General features: G+C 38.2%; 1 protein-coding gene across 14 annotated transcripts in view; it reads right to left on the reverse strand.

Moving 5' to 3' along the window:
- Positions 1-18,718, reverse strand: part of MARK3 (microtubule affinity regulating kinase 3) — a 62,352-nt gene that overhangs the window by 18,217 nt on the left and 25,417 nt on the right. For all 14 annotated transcript variants that reach the window (XM_017807492.1, XM_017807495.1, XM_017807493.1 and 11 more), the window contains 10 exons: positions 18,384-18,432; positions 17,612-17,677; positions 15,010-15,080; positions 9,494-9,550; positions 8,371-8,607; positions 8,159-8,278; positions 7,359-7,458; positions 6,994-7,106; positions 6,101-6,254; positions 4,346-4,563 (listed from right to left, as the gene is read on the reverse strand). In XM_017807492.1, coding sequence (XP_017662981.1) covers positions 4,346-4,563; positions 6,101-6,254; positions 6,994-7,106; positions 7,359-7,458; positions 8,159-8,278; positions 8,371-8,607; positions 9,494-9,550; positions 15,010-15,080; positions 17,612-17,677; positions 18,384-18,432 — 1,185 coding nt within the window. The remainder of the gene's footprint in view (positions 1-4,345; positions 4,564-6,100; positions 6,255-6,993; positions 7,107-7,358; positions 7,459-8,158; positions 8,279-8,370; positions 8,608-9,493; positions 9,551-15,009; positions 15,081-17,611; positions 17,678-18,383; positions 18,433-18,718) is intronic.

Below are 18,718 nucleotides of genomic sequence, written 5' to 3' on the forward strand. Positions count from 1 at the left end.
CATATGGTTGGAAAGTGGAAAAAAACCTTTAAAAGTTTTCCTTAAAGAAAAGGATCACGGGGCAAAGCAGGAAGCAAAATAGGCTATTAACTTTAAACATCACTGCTGGGGAAAGTCTTGGAGGAGGCCAGCTTAAGGGAATGGCTGGTCAGCACCTGGATAAGCACATGTTGAGTAAGGATGGCCACCAAGAGTCAGGCAGGGGACTTCATGCTCAACTAACCTTTTGGAGTTCATTGAAGAATTATGCTATTGACAGACAAGGGAAATTCAGCGGATTTTAAAAATAGCATTAAGAAAAGGTTTCGCATAAATGGTCACAGGAGAGTCATGGGAAGAAGGATTGAAAAAAAAAAAAGAAAGGAAAAACCAGTTCAAGCACAAAAGGGGAGTAGCCAAACCTTTTTTGTTTCCGAACCTGAAACAAAACTGTTAAAGTGGAGTATTCTCAATAACCAGCATAAGTTCCTCCAGTGCCTTAAGGCAAAATATTCGCTATCCAAGGAGTCTCAAGCAACAGAATCTCTGAGCTGCAGATTTAACAATGAAGCCATCTTGTCTAAGAGACTGCTGACCTGTTTGTTATACATCTTTTTACGTAAATGTACAAATTAAAATGAAACAGTGAAGTGTGCAGCCTCCTGGTGTTAAAAAGTACAAAGAATATCAACAGTACTTAGATTAGCAGAGCTATTAATTAAATCATAAGATGGATGTACCTATCTGAAGGGTTCTCAAGTATTCTTCACTGGATGTTCCTTAGGGAAAGGCATGTGCCAAGCATCATAAGTCCTCCTGGCCCTTTCCTTGTACATTATTCCTTGTCTATTCCCTTGTCTTCATATATGTTTGTTAATTTTTTAAAAACCACCGATTCTTCTGCTTCCCTCTGACATTTGTCACTTTGCAAACTCCCCTCTCTTTACTAAACTTGGTAGCAATGAAAGCTGTGCACCTAAGGTGAAGTTTTGTTTATATGCTCTTGGGAGGTCATGCTGTGCAAGACACTTAGTGGAGGGCTTGCAAACCAATAGTACAGTGAAGTATTGCATATTAGGATTTGCAGATCATTTTGTTTTGTGTTCCTTAACATATCAGAGAATTGAGCACCTGGAATATCCAACAGTGGTTTTCTGGTGGGAGATACAGACAATAAAGGGTGGCTTCCTTCTTTCCACTAGCTCCCTTTGAACATTAAGTATTTGTTTCCCTTGACACCACATAACATTGCAATGCACTGTGATGTTGCACATCTGGAAAGACAAGACAGTAATCTCTGTGCTGGACCAAACCTTAAAGACTATGCTTTTTCAGGTCTGTGAGTGGACAAGGTTTGGTTTTCATATCTGAAATTGGAGGACTGTAAGGACGAACTTATGCTCATTCTAAAAGGTGAAGATGGAAGGATCAGTATACATTTTTTTCCTGTTTGGCTCAGATTTCAGAGGTTGGGAGATTGAAGCCTTTCTAAGTTTCAAATTTCAGTTTTAGCAAGAACAGTCTTGGTATCGGGGCCTTTACAGTTTTTAGCATATGACCTTTCACGATTCATCAAGGAAGCTCTTCAGCTGCGACTTTTTTTGTTCAGCCAATCTTCAGACTGCTAATCTCTGGACATGACTAAATGGCACAGCTGCACAGCACAGGAAACTGGTATCAACAGCACCCTGCTCCCTGATGGAATGACAACCCCTAGGGTCAGGGTTAGCTGCCTAAGTTCATCCTCGTGGCACTGTCTGCCTTCTTTGCAGGAGGTTCTGACACTGCAAAAGCACATGTTGAGACTTGTGAACATATGCACAAGGCCCAATCACAGCACAAAGGATGAGTTGGTGGTACAGAGTCCTCCTCTTTTCCTAGAGAGAGTCTTGTGTGCACTGCTTAGGCAGGCTGTTTTCCCATTAAGAGACACCAAGGCGAGGACTGATGAAAAACTTTCAAAAAAACCCAGCTTCTGACTTACAACAGTGAACCACTCCATTTACTTAAGAGCATCAGTATCGTATTTGGTCCTAAATCATTTTCCAAATGTACCACCTATTCTCCTCTTCCAGTTTTCTGAAACCTGTACTAAGGGTTCATATTACAACACTGAGGAAAAATCCAAAGCTGTGAGTAATAAACAAGGAGTTATTTAAACAAGGAGTTACTACTTGCTGCTAATTATGCAACCTTTGTAGCAGGTTTTTGTTTCTAGTTTCGTATTTGCCCAACAAGCTTGAAGATTTTTGGTGTGCACTTGTTCAGCTTGCAGAACTACTTAGTTTACGAGAGTTTAAATGCTCTGTCAACTTTAGAAGTACAGCTTGGAGCCCCTTACTTCAACCCCAGACTTAACTATCTGTTCTACAAGCACAGTTCTTAACCTTAAGTGCATACTTACAAGCTTTGTTATTTAACAAGAGCAGCACAAAACTGACTAAGGGTCTCCAGTGAGGACTGGTTCTGCTGCTTCTGCTGTTCTCTTGAAGTAATAATTGTTTTTATGAAGTATTTTTGTGTCTTTTCAGTGTTTTTTCACCATATTGCAGATTTTAGGACTTCAGTGCTCAGTAAGAATACAAACTCTCTTCACCTCAAACTTTTTTCAACTTCAGGACAATATGGTAACTCCAATAACCTTTTTTTCCTTCTAGATGCATACCAGTGCTGTAAGAAGTAAAACTTCCTAATCAGTTGCAGGAACTGTGTAAAAAGTCAGTGCCTCCCTTCACCCCTCACAGCAGAAAGCCAAAGACTCATCTTCAGCAGGGAAAAAAAAAAAGAGTTTGCACTGTCTGACATGAAGAGCTATAAAGAGAGACAATTTTAAACACTAATTATTAAGTGACATCATAAGTCTCATTCCATGTTCACGATCTTGTATCACTGCTTGTAAAAGATCAGTTGGATCAGTTGCACACCAAGTCAGAGAAGTATCCTATGGTTATGAGCTCAAAAATTATTTCAGGTAGAGTAGTTAAGAAATTTGGAATAAGACTACTGGAATAAATCTTCAGGATTTGGGAGCATCATAGAATAGCAGATGAAAAGATACTGAATGTAAAATAAGTCATAACCAGGACACAAAGCTTCTGAAAAAGGCACCACATAACACGAAGTGGTAGGACAGAAGTGATTTGATTATCCCACAATTTTGAGATTCAGTAGCTAAGAACTATCATGTAAGAAAAAACCAAATCTGAATGGTTTCTGGACTGATCAAGAATGAAGGAAAAGTGCAGGGGACCACAACAATCAGAAAAGGGTCCCCCAAAATCCCAAGTTCTTTTTCACATTTATGAATAACAGATGCTACAGCAAATGTGTTTTTCCAAAGAATCTCTTGGGCTGAAAGTCTCAAGCCAAGTCACTGTTAGCCACTGAGCCAACTGAAAATACAGAGCCAATAAAGTGAAACAAGTCTTATTTTATTTCTTTTGCTTCAGACTGTCAAAAAGCTGTGAGCTCAGGAGGTTCTGCTCTCATCTGTTCTAAGTATTGGTGCTGAGTATTATGACCAAACATGAGAGCTTTGTGGGATAAGTTTAAAAAAAAAAAAAATCACCAAAACCTGAATAAAGGACTGGGAAGCTTTTCTTCTGAAAAGAAGGAAGTTTTTCAGTAAAAATCCTAAATTTTTAGAAATTAAATGTTACAAGACTCAAGTTTTATTATGTGAAAACAGATTTCCAACCTTGCCTCAGATGGAGGGACCAGAAAGTACACAATCTAAAGCCAAGCTGAACAAAGGATCTTCTTTCTTTTGGCACTCTGCCTACTGCTCGACCATGTACATTCATTAGTTTTGCACCTTAGTGTGTCTTTCTTCTTGTGGTTTAGAGGCAGGCAGGGGAAGCCCACAAGGACAAAACCCAAGCACACTGCTTTTGAATACAGGCTGAAATGCACCTCTGAACAGTTTTTAGAACTACATTTCTTTGATAATCTTAATATACATAACTATGACTTCCTTGGATACAAAGATTAGGTGGCTCCTTAAACACCTGAAACTATAAAACAGGGTAAGAAAATCTTCTCTGTACAGAAGATTTCACTCTTCTGTAGAGAGGCCACAGAAGAGTAGCTGGTGATATCAGGAGCAATGTAACTACTTTTCTTTTCAATACCCAAATGATGTCTGTCACTAAGAGCTACTAGTGCTAATTATGACTATTGACTACTTCAAGACTACTGTGAGGTAGCTTGAGTAGCTGACCAACTGCAGGGGGGAAAAAATGCAACAGTATGAGATACCTATGTTTACTCTTGGTGAATGGAAAGTAAAATCTGCACCACTGATAAATCACAGGTTTTCTACCCCTCAAAAAATGCATGGTTTTGATAAATAAATGTTTCTACTTACACTAGGAACAGCCGAACTTTTCTTACGTTCAGGAATATCAGCTTTATTGGGATTGCTGGCATTTCCAAGCATTGGACTAGCTGGTGCAATTCCTCTTCCTGCAACTGCACTACTGCTGGATTTTCTTGACTGAATTCCTTCCTCTTTGAGGTCACTGTCTGTAGTACTAGTCTGGCTTCTTTTGGGATATGCCACTACTGAGGGGATGGATGGTCCAGCTTAAAAAACAAACAAAAGAAACAAGAAAAGGATTTTTCTCCTCAGAACTCCAGTATTTTTCACCGCAGTGGAAACGTATTCACACATGAGAATCAACATAGTTAACACTGGGAATCAGAGTTGCAAGAAGGTAATTATTTAAATTACTGAAATAAATGTATTTCAGGAGACAGTAAAATAGTGAAAAATAAAAACCTTTCCAGATGAAGATACTACTTGATTTCCATGAAAGAATTATGAATTTCATGACAGAATTACGAATTTCATGGTTTGGCTTTCTAGGAAAAACCCTTTAGAGTCATCTTAAAGACACTTAACAAGTAACTGACTCATTCAAACCAGACTATCCTTCATTAGCACAAAGCTGGTACATGCTGTTCGAGCCAATTTCTGATAAAACAGGGCTCCTGAGACAGGTACCTGGTGACATCACCCTGGACCACCACTAATGGCTGTTGAACTGTGCTCTCGGAATGTCCCAGAAGTGGCAGCAGTTCCCCACCAGCCTCCTTGGCTGTGCCAGGAACAGAAAACTGCTCCAGCACACCTGAGAATGGAATGAGGCAGCCCCTTCAATAGTCCCAAGCTCCCTCTTGCTTTAATAGATTCCTGGACACGGGGAAAAGCCTGTGGGGTTCTCAGGATTGTGTTTTCTGACACCTCAATTACACCTCTGAAGAGGATACATCAAGTTACATCAACTTTGTAGTTAGGGTTTTAATAAGAGTTAATCAAAAAGTGTATGTATATACACAGACATAAAAAATACATATAAATACATATTTAAATATATGTAATATATAACTAAAACTTGCTTTAAAAGCATCAAAACCCACAGAAACTGTCATCCCAGAAGACTTCCCAAGGAAAGCAACCTCTGAATGCACTCAAGGTATTTCAAAACAGACCTAAACTGAGACTCCTTTTATGAGTTAAGTATCTGAGCAGGAAGATGTTTAAGATATTTAGAAAACCCTATTCTACTATATTACACTCTCATTAAGCAGAAGAACTGTAAGTTTGTCTGAGTCATTGTTCTTAACAAATTTAATTCCTGCAGGACAATCAAGTGACACTACCCTCAGGAAACAGGAAACAAGAAATATTGGCAAACTGACATTTCTTCAAGTTTTAGACACAAGCTGACCTACTAGTGTCAAAAGAAAACAAAAGCTGAACAGACATACAAGAGCATGGGGGAGGAGTGCTGTGCTTTTCATGAGAAAGGGGGTTGCAACATTCTCTTCAATTTGTGTAACAAGACTTTCCCAGCACGGTCAGGAATGTAAGGGACAACACAAGGCAGAATAAGGGAATTAAGTTGGTGTATTCAGCATTCCTCTAGAAGCTGCTTCTGAAGGCTATATAACAAAACCAGTTAAAAAAAAATTAGTTATTTAGTGAAACATTTAACCACCACGCTGTGAACTACACTGTAGTCATCCTCCTTACACTTGGGGGATGGAGACAAATCCAGAAACCCAGCAGAGCTGGAAGTCACTGTATTCTGCTACACTGAAAATGAGAAATGCTCACCGTGATCACTGTACCGCCGCTGCTTCTGGGTAGAAGATATGCTTCTCTGAACTTTGTGATGAGGAGATTGTCCAGTGCTATTATTAAGATCACTACTTGGCCTAACTTTGGCAAGTGAAAGATTGCTGCTGGAGCTTGAATCACTTGCATCCAACTACAATAAAAATGAGAATATTGAAACAAGGAGTTCAAACGAAACAAATAAAAACATTATCACATTATGGGAGCAGGAACAGGGAGGATGGCCCTGCTACAAGGAAAACTCAGGGGGCACGGATAGTTACTTAGAGGTTCCACCTTCTCTTAGGTTGTTATGCAACTGTCTTAGGTAAAAGTCAGTGGAATATGCAGCTCCTCAAAGGATACCAGATAAAGAAAATCCATCTGCATTTTCAGTACTCTTTCCTCAGAGTTCTCCAAGATTTTAACACAAAAAGAGGATACACACCAACTCCTCCAACAGAGGAACCAAGAGCAACTTGGTTGCCAGGCCCTCTCAGCATCATATGGAAAGGTAAACTACAGTGTAAGAACTTTTTCAGGTTGATCATCCTGCTCCTTGGCTCTCTTAAAACAGTTAGAGCTGGCATGTTCACACTTAAGCTCCTAGACTAGACAGGACAGTAACTGCAACAAAATCCTTCAGAGGAGTAACTGCTGAGCAAACAGGACAGTTTTGGGGAGCCTAAAGGCAAGACTTTACTGACTCAAGATCAGGGCAAGAACAAACACGGCATCATTTGGACAGCTGATGATTAGAATAATGTGACTTAAAGTGTAATGGACTTTTATGCAGGAATGCAATGCCTATAGTTACCGACTTAATTTTTGCTTCTAACTTTGCTAAGGACACCTTCGATTTGTTTCTTTGCAATTTTTAGACCCGTACTTACCTCTGATGACTTCCTTCCTAGCAGTAAGTATGTAGCTGTTATTTCATCATACTTCATTTTACTAAGGGATTCTTGAATTTCTTCTTGAGAATATCCCATTCCTACCATAATATCTAAAAACAAATACACATTCTCTAAGTAACAGAAACTCTGACGTTCAGGCTGGCTGAGTGTTCAAGAGAAAGCATGGAACATTTAAAGAATTAAAACAAAATTATTCAGTTTGAGAAAATAAACCCGATGAAATAACAGTATTAAAAGACTAGTTACTTTTTCCAAGTGGCAAACAAATAGAGTGATGGAGGAGAAAAAAACCCCTCCTGCATGAGGCAAACAATATCAGACTCTGGAAAGTACTTGGTTACCTATTCTTTTCTGGTCCGAGATGTCTAGTTCTGGTTCAACAAAAGGTTTAAGTTCATCCTCCTCATGCCCTGCATTGATCCACCTGTCCTTCATGATTTGCTATGAAAGAAAAGGTTTTGTTAGCACAATACACTTACCAGCCAAGAAAATAAGCTGTGGGAAGAATAACTCCCCCATCTACCAAACACTAAGGTCTTTTCTAGTTTTTCTTTTCCAGAACATTCCCAGCACCTACTCAGTTTTGCTTGGCTCCAGTGAGGAGAATCAACGACACACATCAAGCCAAGCTGCTTCCCAGTTAGATGTATTTTAGCCCACAGCTGAAAGCCAAAAGCCTGTAGCACAGACCAGGAGCAGTGTGACAACTTTGACAAGTCTAATAGGTCCATGGAAGGCCAAAACGATATTCGTTTTCTCCTCCATGATGGTACAAAAGGCAGGGAAAAGGCAACCACAGCAGCCAATATCTCCAGTTCACATTTGAAAATGTGGAAAAACGAGGAAAACGTCCTGGTGGATCACCCATTAATGCAGGAATCCACAAGGTAATCATCAGGAAATATATAACATAGGAAGTGTAGCGACACGTTCATTTTTTAAGTAACTGTGGTGTCAGGTGTCTTATAACCCCAGTAAACAACACCTTTAAAGGGAGTCATGTGCCTTAGTCAACCATCACACCTCCTGCACCCACTCCAAATACACTATTCAGAACAGTAAGGCAATAAGCTACAGCTCAAAAATACAGTTTGCAAAATAGGATGTCTAGCTTTCTGATGTACCTTATTTGTGCCATTACCTCTAGAGTGCCTCTTTTTGTTGGGTTTAGCACCAGGAAACGTTTGAGGAGGTTTTCACAGTCTGTGGACATGTAGAAAGGAATCCTGTATTTCCCCCTTAGCACTCTTTCTCTAAGTTCCTTAGTAACAGAAGAACAGACAGTAAGTTGTAAGCAGCAAATCACTTAAACTATTAGATAATCATGCCCAGCATATTCTACAAAAAAAGCACCTTTAAGTTCTGTCCATCGAAGGGAAGAGATCCACTCACAAGAGTATAAAGAATAACACCTAAACTCCAAACATCTACTTCAGGTCCATCGTATTTCTTCCCTTGAAAGAGCTCTGGAGCAGCATATGGTGGGCTGCCACAAAAGGTGTCCAGTTTATTTCCGACTGTAAACTCATTGCTAAAACCAAAGTCAGCTATTTTAATGTTCATATCTGCATCTAGCAATAGATTTTCAGCCTGGAAGAGAAAGAATGCTTTGTAAGATGAATAAAATACTTGATTCAGAATGCTATTGTATGTTCTTATTCTTAAAAGGCAAGAAGTTGAAATATCTATTAACATTCCCTTCCTTGCAAGGTGTTTAGGTATGCTTCAGTCTATCATTTGCATATCCCCTATTTTAAAAATCTCTGTAAAATGGCTTCAAACTATAGGAGCTGTTATGCTGCCTGAAAACTTATTACCATTTATTTGTTTTCTCCACAGAAATGCATCTTACATTTTGGTCTACTCAGATGAAACCAAAATATAGTCTCACTATCTGTGCTTTATGGCATGTGGTATTCCTGCAACAGTTTGGTAATAAACATAACCTTTATACTTTTTTCAAGTGTTCTTTTTTTTTGGTGTTGGTTTCTGGTTTTTTTCTTTTTTTTTTTTTAAGTTACAAAGCTTGTAACAAGTAAAAAGGCACAGTTTAAAGAAGACATATGACATTTTGTGCCAAGCTACAAAGAAGCCCTGCTTCGGTTTCATCATCACTACTGGTAATTCATTCTGTTTGAGACTAAAACTCGTCATATTTCTATCAAACTACTTTTTTTAAAAAAAAAATAAATTTCTGAGCTAACACTGACCTGGATCAGATCTGAATGTGACCACAGGGTGACAGGTTATCTTTCAGCAGCCATTAAATTTCTGTATTTAAAAGCCTTATAAATCCTCTTCATTTGAAATGGTTCTAAACTGTAAATAGTTCTCAAAACTTGCTAAACACGTGCAAACAAATAAATTAATAAATCAGAAAGCTTAGTATACACTACATTTTATTGGCACAATAAAGGCCACACACACAGGTGCAGAAGCTGACACACATACACTGCACACACTTTTTCTTACTCACCTTGAGATCTCTATGAACAATATGCTTTTGATGGCAATACTGCACTGCAGATACTATCTGGATAGAAAACAAGTCAAATTATGTAAGTGTCATCTCAAAGAAACACGACATATAATAAAAGATTTCAGCACTGACTACTGAAGTTGACATACACTTATTCACTCAGAGCTGTGTAACCAACTACTACAGTGGCCAGCATATTTGGGGAAAAGCTGCTAAATAACTTGGGTGTTTGTTATTTGATCTATTTGTTTTCTCCTATACTTGAACGAGGATTTTGTTTTTCCTGTGTGGCTAATTATAGACCAGTAGAAGCAATGACTTTCAGAAAGGTTACTGAAGTATTTCCATTCCAATACTGTATACAGCTATAAAAGCTTTCCCCCTAGACTGATGTTTTCCAGACCTTCTCTAAAGGTGATTTTTCATGCCACAACACAGAGAGAAAAAGGTAAGAAGTGGGCTTTAGCTACTGGAAAAACTACTGGGAAACAGCCTGTTTGTCAAAACTTAAGCAGTGAGAAGCAACCACACATCTGACAGAGATCTGCTGTCTAAGTTCTTATGGTTTATTGCATTTTTTATATTACAAAAGAGTAGCAAGTTCAATGGAAAAAACTCTCTATGTCTCTCAAGTGTAATGGGATCATTTCTTCCAGCATAATTTCTGAATATCATTAAGTTTTTCCTGCTTTATATACCAAACTATATAAGCTGTTTACACAGTGCAGTGTCATAGTACATTGCTTCTTCAGTCATAAGCATTGCTGCAGAACTCTGCATGTATGGAAAACTTGGATAAAGTATTATTCTTACATTATCACAAATGCAGTCAAATGCATTTTATTTGCTGTGTATACATGGTCAGAATTGAGAAAGATGTTATGATTTCTTAAAATAAGTGGAACTGCACACAAAAATAATAACTATGTTCAAAAAAAAAAAAATGTATCTTCGGCCTCCATACAAGATTAAGAAGATTTTCAATACAGAAAGATGACATAGCACTACTGTTACAAAAAATAACTCATGATCACATCACCCAGCTTAGTGTAAGGATCCTCCTGTACTGCTAAGGAACAAAGGTTCTCTCCCTCAGTATTCAGAGTAGATGAAAATAAGGTTCTTGGTAGGTCAAAGAACTGATGTGCCAGTATATTTTGTATTTGAAACATAACCAGCAATAGGATGTTTGTGCCCTGTATTACTGCATCACACGTGTGCACAATGCCACCTTAAAACCAAGCAGTCTATGAAAAGCTGAAGTACTATTTCCATTCCCTACACTTTCATTCTGGTTTTGCTTGTTTCTTTATGTACTGGTTCCCTCTTTCAGACCCCAAGTTCAGGTTTTTACAGATACTGAAATTGCCAAAGTGCTCCCACGCCACTGCTGGTACCATCCTTTTGGTGTCCTTTCCTTTCCTCTCTGCTACCGTTACCTTAGCACCAGTCACAAGCTCACTCTGCAGAGGCTCCCAAGGCTGACAGCATGACAAACACCTCAAGCTTTATTCAGGACTGCGGAGACACAGCACTATACCACTTACTCCTGAACTGCTTTCATTGTGACTGTCTAAGAGCGGAAGGTTGAGCACATGATCAATCAGTAGCCTCCTTTGGAGAGGCTTTTGAACTACCCTGCACTGCAACAGGATGGCACAGAGACTGCAGAAGGGAGTCCAATCCACATGGAAGTGAAATAAGGCAATGTGTATGACATTAATAATTGAAGAACAGCAGTCATAACTGAATGAAAAACAGCACAAAGCATGTCTGCATCAGACTGACTCTCTTTTCTTCTACCTTCCATCACTGTTTCCATTGACAGTCCCTCACTTCCAACCCACTTGAGTGTGAGGAATTTTCTGACAGTTGGCAGGTGAGAAGAGGAGAAGAAACATCAGAGGTTTTTGCTAGAGGTAACAACTGGAGCATTGAAATACATTTCTTAGGAGGCATTTCAAAAATCTGTATAAACATAGGTTTTAAAGAACAAGTTAGAACAAGTTACCTCTAGGCAGAGAAACCATCTTTTTAAAGGATTAAATGACAAAAGGATAGATAAATGACCTCTCAAGGTCCCTTCCACACTACCAGGAGTATTCTGTTTCTTTACTGGAACATACAAGATGTATTTTGTGGATATTTTATTTTCCAAGATCTGTCCTAACATCTACGAGCATTAAGAATTCTAAACTACTTCTGCAGGAAAACAGTGGGAAGACTGAAGAAGGTCAGATCTAATTGGTTGCAGAAAAGAGAGGGAATTAATACACATGAATTTAAGGAGATCCCCTGCCCTGCATCAGACTTTTCTATGGAAAAAGGATGAGATTGAACCAGAACTGCTTGAAAGCCTGTAAGGGGGAAGAACAAGGTAACATTAAGAATGCAAAACATTCTGGATTTGAATTTCTCACACATGGCTACACAGAAGGAGTTTGAAATGGAGAACTATACAGCATAGCTGTATTTTTAGAGTTGTAATTTCTCCTGTGTTCCTTGTCAAGTGCGACTGGAATACTGTGATTACCGTCTTTTACATCATTCTTTTTCCTGCTAAAAACCTTACTATATTTAACAAAATGACTAAAAATTATATTTTTTTTTAACAAGCAAAGAAGAGAGAATTGCTGAATTCTGCTCTTTGCCTGCTAGAGAGGAAGTGTCTTTTCAGACAAAACACAAGTGTTTGATCCAGAAATCACATCTACTGAAAGAAGAAACCTGATCTGAAAACAAGATATAATACAACCTATTGTAAGAACTAAACTCAAAACCAGGGCACAACTGTTTCTTCAGTTTGAAAAGAGCCACCGTCTGTTAAACCAGTTAACAAATTCAAAAAAAATAAATGCCTATTATGTCATAAGTCTCTATCTAACAGAGAACAGCTGCACTGCATCAGATAAAAGGTCTGCAGAGTGCATTCTTCCTCCAACAATGGCTAAAAGCGATACGAAGCTATTCCAGGACTACAGTAAGGTGAAATGAATAGTTTTATGACCCGTGAACCCAGCAAGATCTAGTTTCCTTTGACACTGTCCCTCAGCCTGAGTTTCAGCATCTAATAAATGCCAAGCTCTGATCAAAGTTACCTGACTTTCATCCTCCACGAATGCTCTTCCCTCTAGCAAAGCATAATCAGCTCGTGCTACAATTTCTCTCCTCAGCTCATTTCTAGGGTTCTCTCTTCTTTTCCCAGGAACTGAGGCTTTTGAAGCTCTCAAGAACCTCCCATCTTTGAGATCAAGGTCCTCTAAAACTGCTTGAGCTCAGCAGCCAGAAAGTCAGCTGCTGAGGGACGACAGAGCACAGCTGCCTGTGCCAGGAGACTTATAAGAAAAAACTGGAAACATACTTCTGTGTATTTCAGTGCATACAAGTGAAGGCATCTATATATCTTTACAAACAGCATTTATTCTACTGAAGTAAAAAAACCATACCACAAAAAAAAAAAAAAAAAAAAATCAAGCTGAGTATCTGCAGTACAAAAAAAAAAAAAAATCAACTCTTGATGGGACAAATACCCAGCTCAGTAGGTAACTCCCTTTTAAATTCTTTCCCTTCACATTTCTTTTTGAAAAATGAAGCTACATATATCCTGTACTACCCACATTATCCCATAAAATTAAGCACTAAGCGTACCTGTAAAACATGTTTGACCTGTTTCTGTAAGTTTTCATTTAAAGGGGAGTCAAATTATTAGAAAAAAATAGGTATTTGGTGAACAAACATGCAATTTCAATGTAATTACTGCAAGATCTTTTTCCACACAGCTCCTGATAAAAGAAACTGAGGACCAAGAGCAGAGAACTGTATCAGTAGAAATTTTCAATATTCACATGTGAGAGAGAACAGTCAATCCTCTCATGTTACTCTGAAGCTCTTCAAGTCACTACAAAGAGAAAGGCAACAGTCTGGGATTTAGAAGAGATAGCTGAAGTGGGAATGACTGCTCCACATCCTATAACATCTACTCCAACACAGCACAGAAACACATACCAGAAACCCTCCATCTCAAAGGAAAGTTCTCTATCTGCCAGAATGTGAAAGGGAAGGAAGCAGCTTTAAAAAGACATGTAAGACTTTGTTAAAGAGGAAGAAAAGTTTTCCTTACTATCAAGCTCTGTAACTCCAGTAATCAAAAATTACTTTTGGGGATATGAAGTCTACAGTTGCTTTTGGGTTGTTTTGTTTGTTTGGTAGTGGTGATTTTGGTGGGGCTTTTTTCCCCCCAAAAGATTAAAAAGGGTAAATACAAGATATAAGGAGAGGAGAGAAAACAAAGGAACAAGGATTTCATAGAAATGCCTCCTTATGTTGGGTTAATACATTTGGGTTTTTTTACTTGCATTGCTACTTTTAAGCTTATTGCTTATATTGCTTTCACACAATTCTTACTATGTGAGACAGAGGGAGCAAAACAGTTGTGGCACAGTTTCCTAGTTCCTAATTTGTTCTTTTCAGTCACACTAACCACGTTAGAGAAGTGTAGAAATTTTCTTTACAAAGCATTTTTGTGAAAGTCATTAATTAGTTTCCTGGAAGTCTCATATCAAATTTCTTCTATGTATGGCTACGCTTAGGAAGTGAAGCCATCCGAGCCTCCCCTTCCAACAGGGAAACTGGCTGACACATCACTGCCACAATTCACCAGTTCAAAACTCCTAGAGTTCAATAACACTTTTGTCTCTACTTATTATTTTAATGTGTCATTAAGCTGGAGCATAATTTTGATACTTTCTACTTTTCACATTATTACCTAGGTTATCCAAGTGACCAAAGGGATGGAAATAACAGACAAATTCTGCACACGAGCAGAAAACAAGTGTACCAGACCTGTCAGATCTGCAAATGAAACTCTAGATGCTACGAGAGCAAACATTTGGATTTTAAGTAGTTATGCAAAAATATCTGGTTATGTTCAGTACTGCTTTCCTGTGGCATGGAAATGCTTTTTACAGATCAATGAAATTCCAACATCTTGGCAAGGCTAGTTTATCCATCATAAAGAAAGCTTAACTAACAAGCCTAGAAAATTACTTCTCCATGACTTTTCAGAACAACTACTCAACAGCATCTTCTCATGTCAGCAGATGGATGTGACCAGACCCCTGTTACTCGCACCGTCTGTGTTTTGAAACTGGCCTGTTTGTAGCCTGTTACATTTGAATAACTTCCAAAATGCTACAAACCCGCTGGGCTAAGGACATACAAAATCAACCTAGAGGAAATGCATTTTGGAATGGAATACGCTTCCAGATCAAGCAGTCTCTGTGTTCTGGCACTCCTGGACACCCTGGCACCCAGCACTAAGGAAACCAGCACCACTAAACGGACTACTAACTCCTTCAAAGTACTACTGACACCCAAGTTTTTTCTCCCTCAGAGCTACAAGTCCCCAACATGCTGCACACTGCTGTAAGTCAAACGCGAAGGACAGCTGTTTTACTCATTTCAGCAAAAACAGGGGCGGGGGGAAAGCTGACATATAGGAATGTTATACATACCTGTCTAAATTTAGCTCTAGCCTCCTTTTCCTTCATTCTTCCATGTGCAACCAGATAGTCAAACACTTCCCCTACAATTCAATAATGAGATACATTAATGCCAATTTCAGAATGTAGAAATTCCTCTCCAGCAGTTGCCCACAGCAGCTTCACTGGAACGATTATGCTTCAAGTTTATGATTACAGGATAGCTTAAGAGAACAAGGCACAACTGCTGTGCAATTTACTACACCATCATCTCTTTTACAAGAAAGTAATGAGTGACTGGATATAGACAAAGGAAACCATTTCCTTCCAATTACTTAGGACAGAAACTGAGCAGCATACTTCTGTTTTGTAAACAAAGATGACATGTACTCCTTCACAGACTTTCTCACAAGGGTTTCTTTTGACCCATGGGGAAAAAAAAAGCTTCAAATATTAGAACATCTGACGATATTTGTAAATACCATCATATCAACACCAGAATTTTAATTTGTGCTCACATATAAAATTGTTCTAAAAAAAAACCAGAAACCTCACTCAGCTTTAACCTAGGCTTGGAAGAGATACTCACAAGGAAGGTCACAATAACGAGCATACCAGGACACACTGACATAATCCATCACACAGCCATCAGACCTGTAAAATACACTGAGAAGGACTACTCTGGAACAAACCCACTGTTGTATGGCTGTGGATGACTAAAGTTTACTAAAGATCTGCTGTGTTTTGTTTTTTCCCCCCTTTAATCCATGCAGTCATTTTTCAGCACATCAATATAGACTACAGTGTTTGAGCTTTAGCTGAGGACAACTGGTCCATGAAGCACTGACTCTTTGTGAAAGCATGGGAGATTTTCATTACTAAAAGCCAACACTCTTGCACATAAGATCTACAAACACAGACTAATAGGCAGTTTTAAAAATTCCTCACTAATGTGCAAAAATCGTAAGAATTTTAGAAGTGGATCAAATATTTAAATATTCTCTACTAAGCAAGAAAACATTGTTTTGTAGACAGCCACCTCACACGGGAAGAGATGAGTAACTTCACATTTATTTTTTACAAGAAGCAACTCCACCAAATTGCAATAAAAAACTGCAGTCATGCAGAAAGAAAAGCAACAACTGAGCCATCTGAGGGAATGTCAGGATTTCCTACAAAATAGCCTTACTTCCCTGTGGTGTTTTATTTAATACTCAACTCAGATAACTCTCAGTTGTATATCACAGCTGTTTCTTAAAAAACCTTGAAGCAGCAAACCTGAACACTTCTTCATAATTCAGGGAAAAACACACCAGAGAAAGAATTATCCCCAATTTATGTGAAGTGTTGCAGCTGTAGCAATAGTTTCTCTCATCCTGCAGGCAAAGTTCATGTGCATCATGATGACCTGTACCTTGATAAAGAGAAAACATGGGGAACTGAAGCCTGCCATTGAGATTACCAGCCATTTCTGTCTTGCACAGTCTGGCACATCAAAAGGTACTGCTCTTGGCCTTTTAGACCAGCACAGTATGTATCTCTCCCTTATCATCCCAAGAAAGATCTTCACTGCTTTAGAGAACCACTGGCCTTTCTACCTCCTAGAAGATAATCACTAGATGGCAATAGGACTTCACTTCTAAGTCTAGAACCACCAAACAGCACAGAGATGCTTCCCCAAACACCTGTACTAGACAATATTTTAATGGTATTATACCCACTCTGTTCCTGTTTAGGCTAATCTTGGCTGACCAGTTAGGGAACTGCCAGAAGAAAACATAGGCAGGTAGAGAATCTGGCTTTATTTGTAGTAATTCATTAAACTTCATGTAATCCAATGTCAGAATCTGAATTCAATGCTGATTTTCCCTGAAAAAAAAGTCTCAATATCCCTCCTAAAACTAAAGAAAAGCCTTAACTAGTTAAGATTCCCAGATGCTGATGCTAAAGGGTCACTGACAAACAGAGTGCTATGAGGTTTTAGCCAGCAAGTAGTAACTTAAGCCCAAATACCTTAATTTTACCTTTGGTGAAAATATCTGATGCCTCATGATAAACATTTTTCCTGATTGTAGAAGGGATGGAAAAATGCACAAGTTCCTCCTAAAATGGCATAAGGCTAAGCCTAACAATTCTTGACAGTAGAAGGTCTGTGATTAAGATATGAAAGATGTCATCAACATCTAAAAACAGAAGTTGCAGTACTTGTGCTTTGAAAGCAACAGTTAAAGAAACAGAAATGTTCCATCTGAACATGTTTTTACCAATTATCTTACACAAAATAGGACACCAGAGGTAGGGAACTGAATACAATAAATACAACTGAATGCAACAATTGAGAAGGGCAATATTTGTTATGGACAGGAACAACTGACGTCCGAAAAAAAAGACTCCCATTAAATTTGAGTTGTGAAAACAAAGAAATTGTTACTAAGTAGTAGTAAGTTTAGAAGCTGGTTTTATAAGTTATATTTATATTGACCAAAGAAGTCCCAAAGAATATTAAATATTTTCCTTAATATCTTACACTACTTTGATAAGATATGCTGAAAAAGCAAGCAAAACTTTAAAGAAAACAAGTACTTCCCTTACTTGGCAATTTGCTTACATGTGTCACCACAGCAGAGGTACTTACCCCCACTTGCATATTCCATTATTAAATAGAGAGTTTTTTCAGTTTCAATGACTTCAAATAGCTTCACTAGAAAAGAAAGACATTTATTTACCAGTTAACTAGCTGCACAAATATTATGTTGGCCCCACAGATAATTCTGTCAGAGAAAAATACCCCAAACTATTTGCTTGCTACCGGACAATATCAGACTCTTTAAAGAAGCTATTTCTGTCAAACATTCCTAGACAGAAAGTACTATAAAACATTTTGTCAACTCATACAGAACAACATATTCTCAAGAAACAATACTTTGCATCTGCTACATGGGAAAGCAACTAAAGTAAGCAGAACTTCCACATATTTGAGCATCAACAATAGCCACTTCTATGCACTGAACTGGCATACATGGTGACAAATCAGTTATCAGTCAGTTTGCTGACAGTCCTATAACAACACTACATCATTTAAATGTACAATCTCGAACAAATTCTCGACCACTTCTTGATTTTGGTGTATGTACTTATTTTTAATGAGAGCCTGAATTCAGCAGAAGTCAGTATTATACTCAAAAGGAGCAAAATTATCAGTTAGCTATGCAACAGTTTTGTGCAAAGGGACCAAAATGTTTGTTGGGGTTTTTTTTGTAAACACACAGCTCTGAAACAGTATTTATTACTGCTATTTTACAGGTACCCTAACGCAAAATAGTCTTTTAAACTCATACCACAACGATTTTAACAATGAAAAAGCTAAAATTTCTCCAATTGGAAATTACGTGAAAGAAACAAGGTACCTATATTTGGATGATTTAAGATCTTCATTATTCTTACTTCTCTAAAGAGCTGAAATAAACATAAAACATGAAGTAAGTTAGTGAAATCGGTAACAAACAGCCATTTTTCCTGAAGACTGATGATTTTGATACAGTTATTTAAACACAAAGGGCAAACGTTATTAGCATTTCAATGAAGTCCATGAAAGAAACTCTTACTGGAGGGAAGAGTTAAGTGTATGCTTCTTTTAACACCCCTCCCAAACAAATCAGCCCTCAAAAATTTGAAAATACCCACAAAGGAGTCCAGATAGCTCAGGAAAGAAGTGACCTTAGCTCTGTGGTTTGCAGACTTT

This window comes from Lepidothrix coronata, unplaced genomic scaffold (assembly GCF_001604755.1).
Source record: "Lepidothrix coronata isolate B3197 unplaced genomic scaffold, Lepidothrix_coronata-1.0 Scaffold19, whole genome shotgun sequence".
NCBI classification, from domain to species: Eukaryota; Metazoa; Chordata; class Aves; order Passeriformes; family Pipridae; genus Lepidothrix; species Lepidothrix coronata.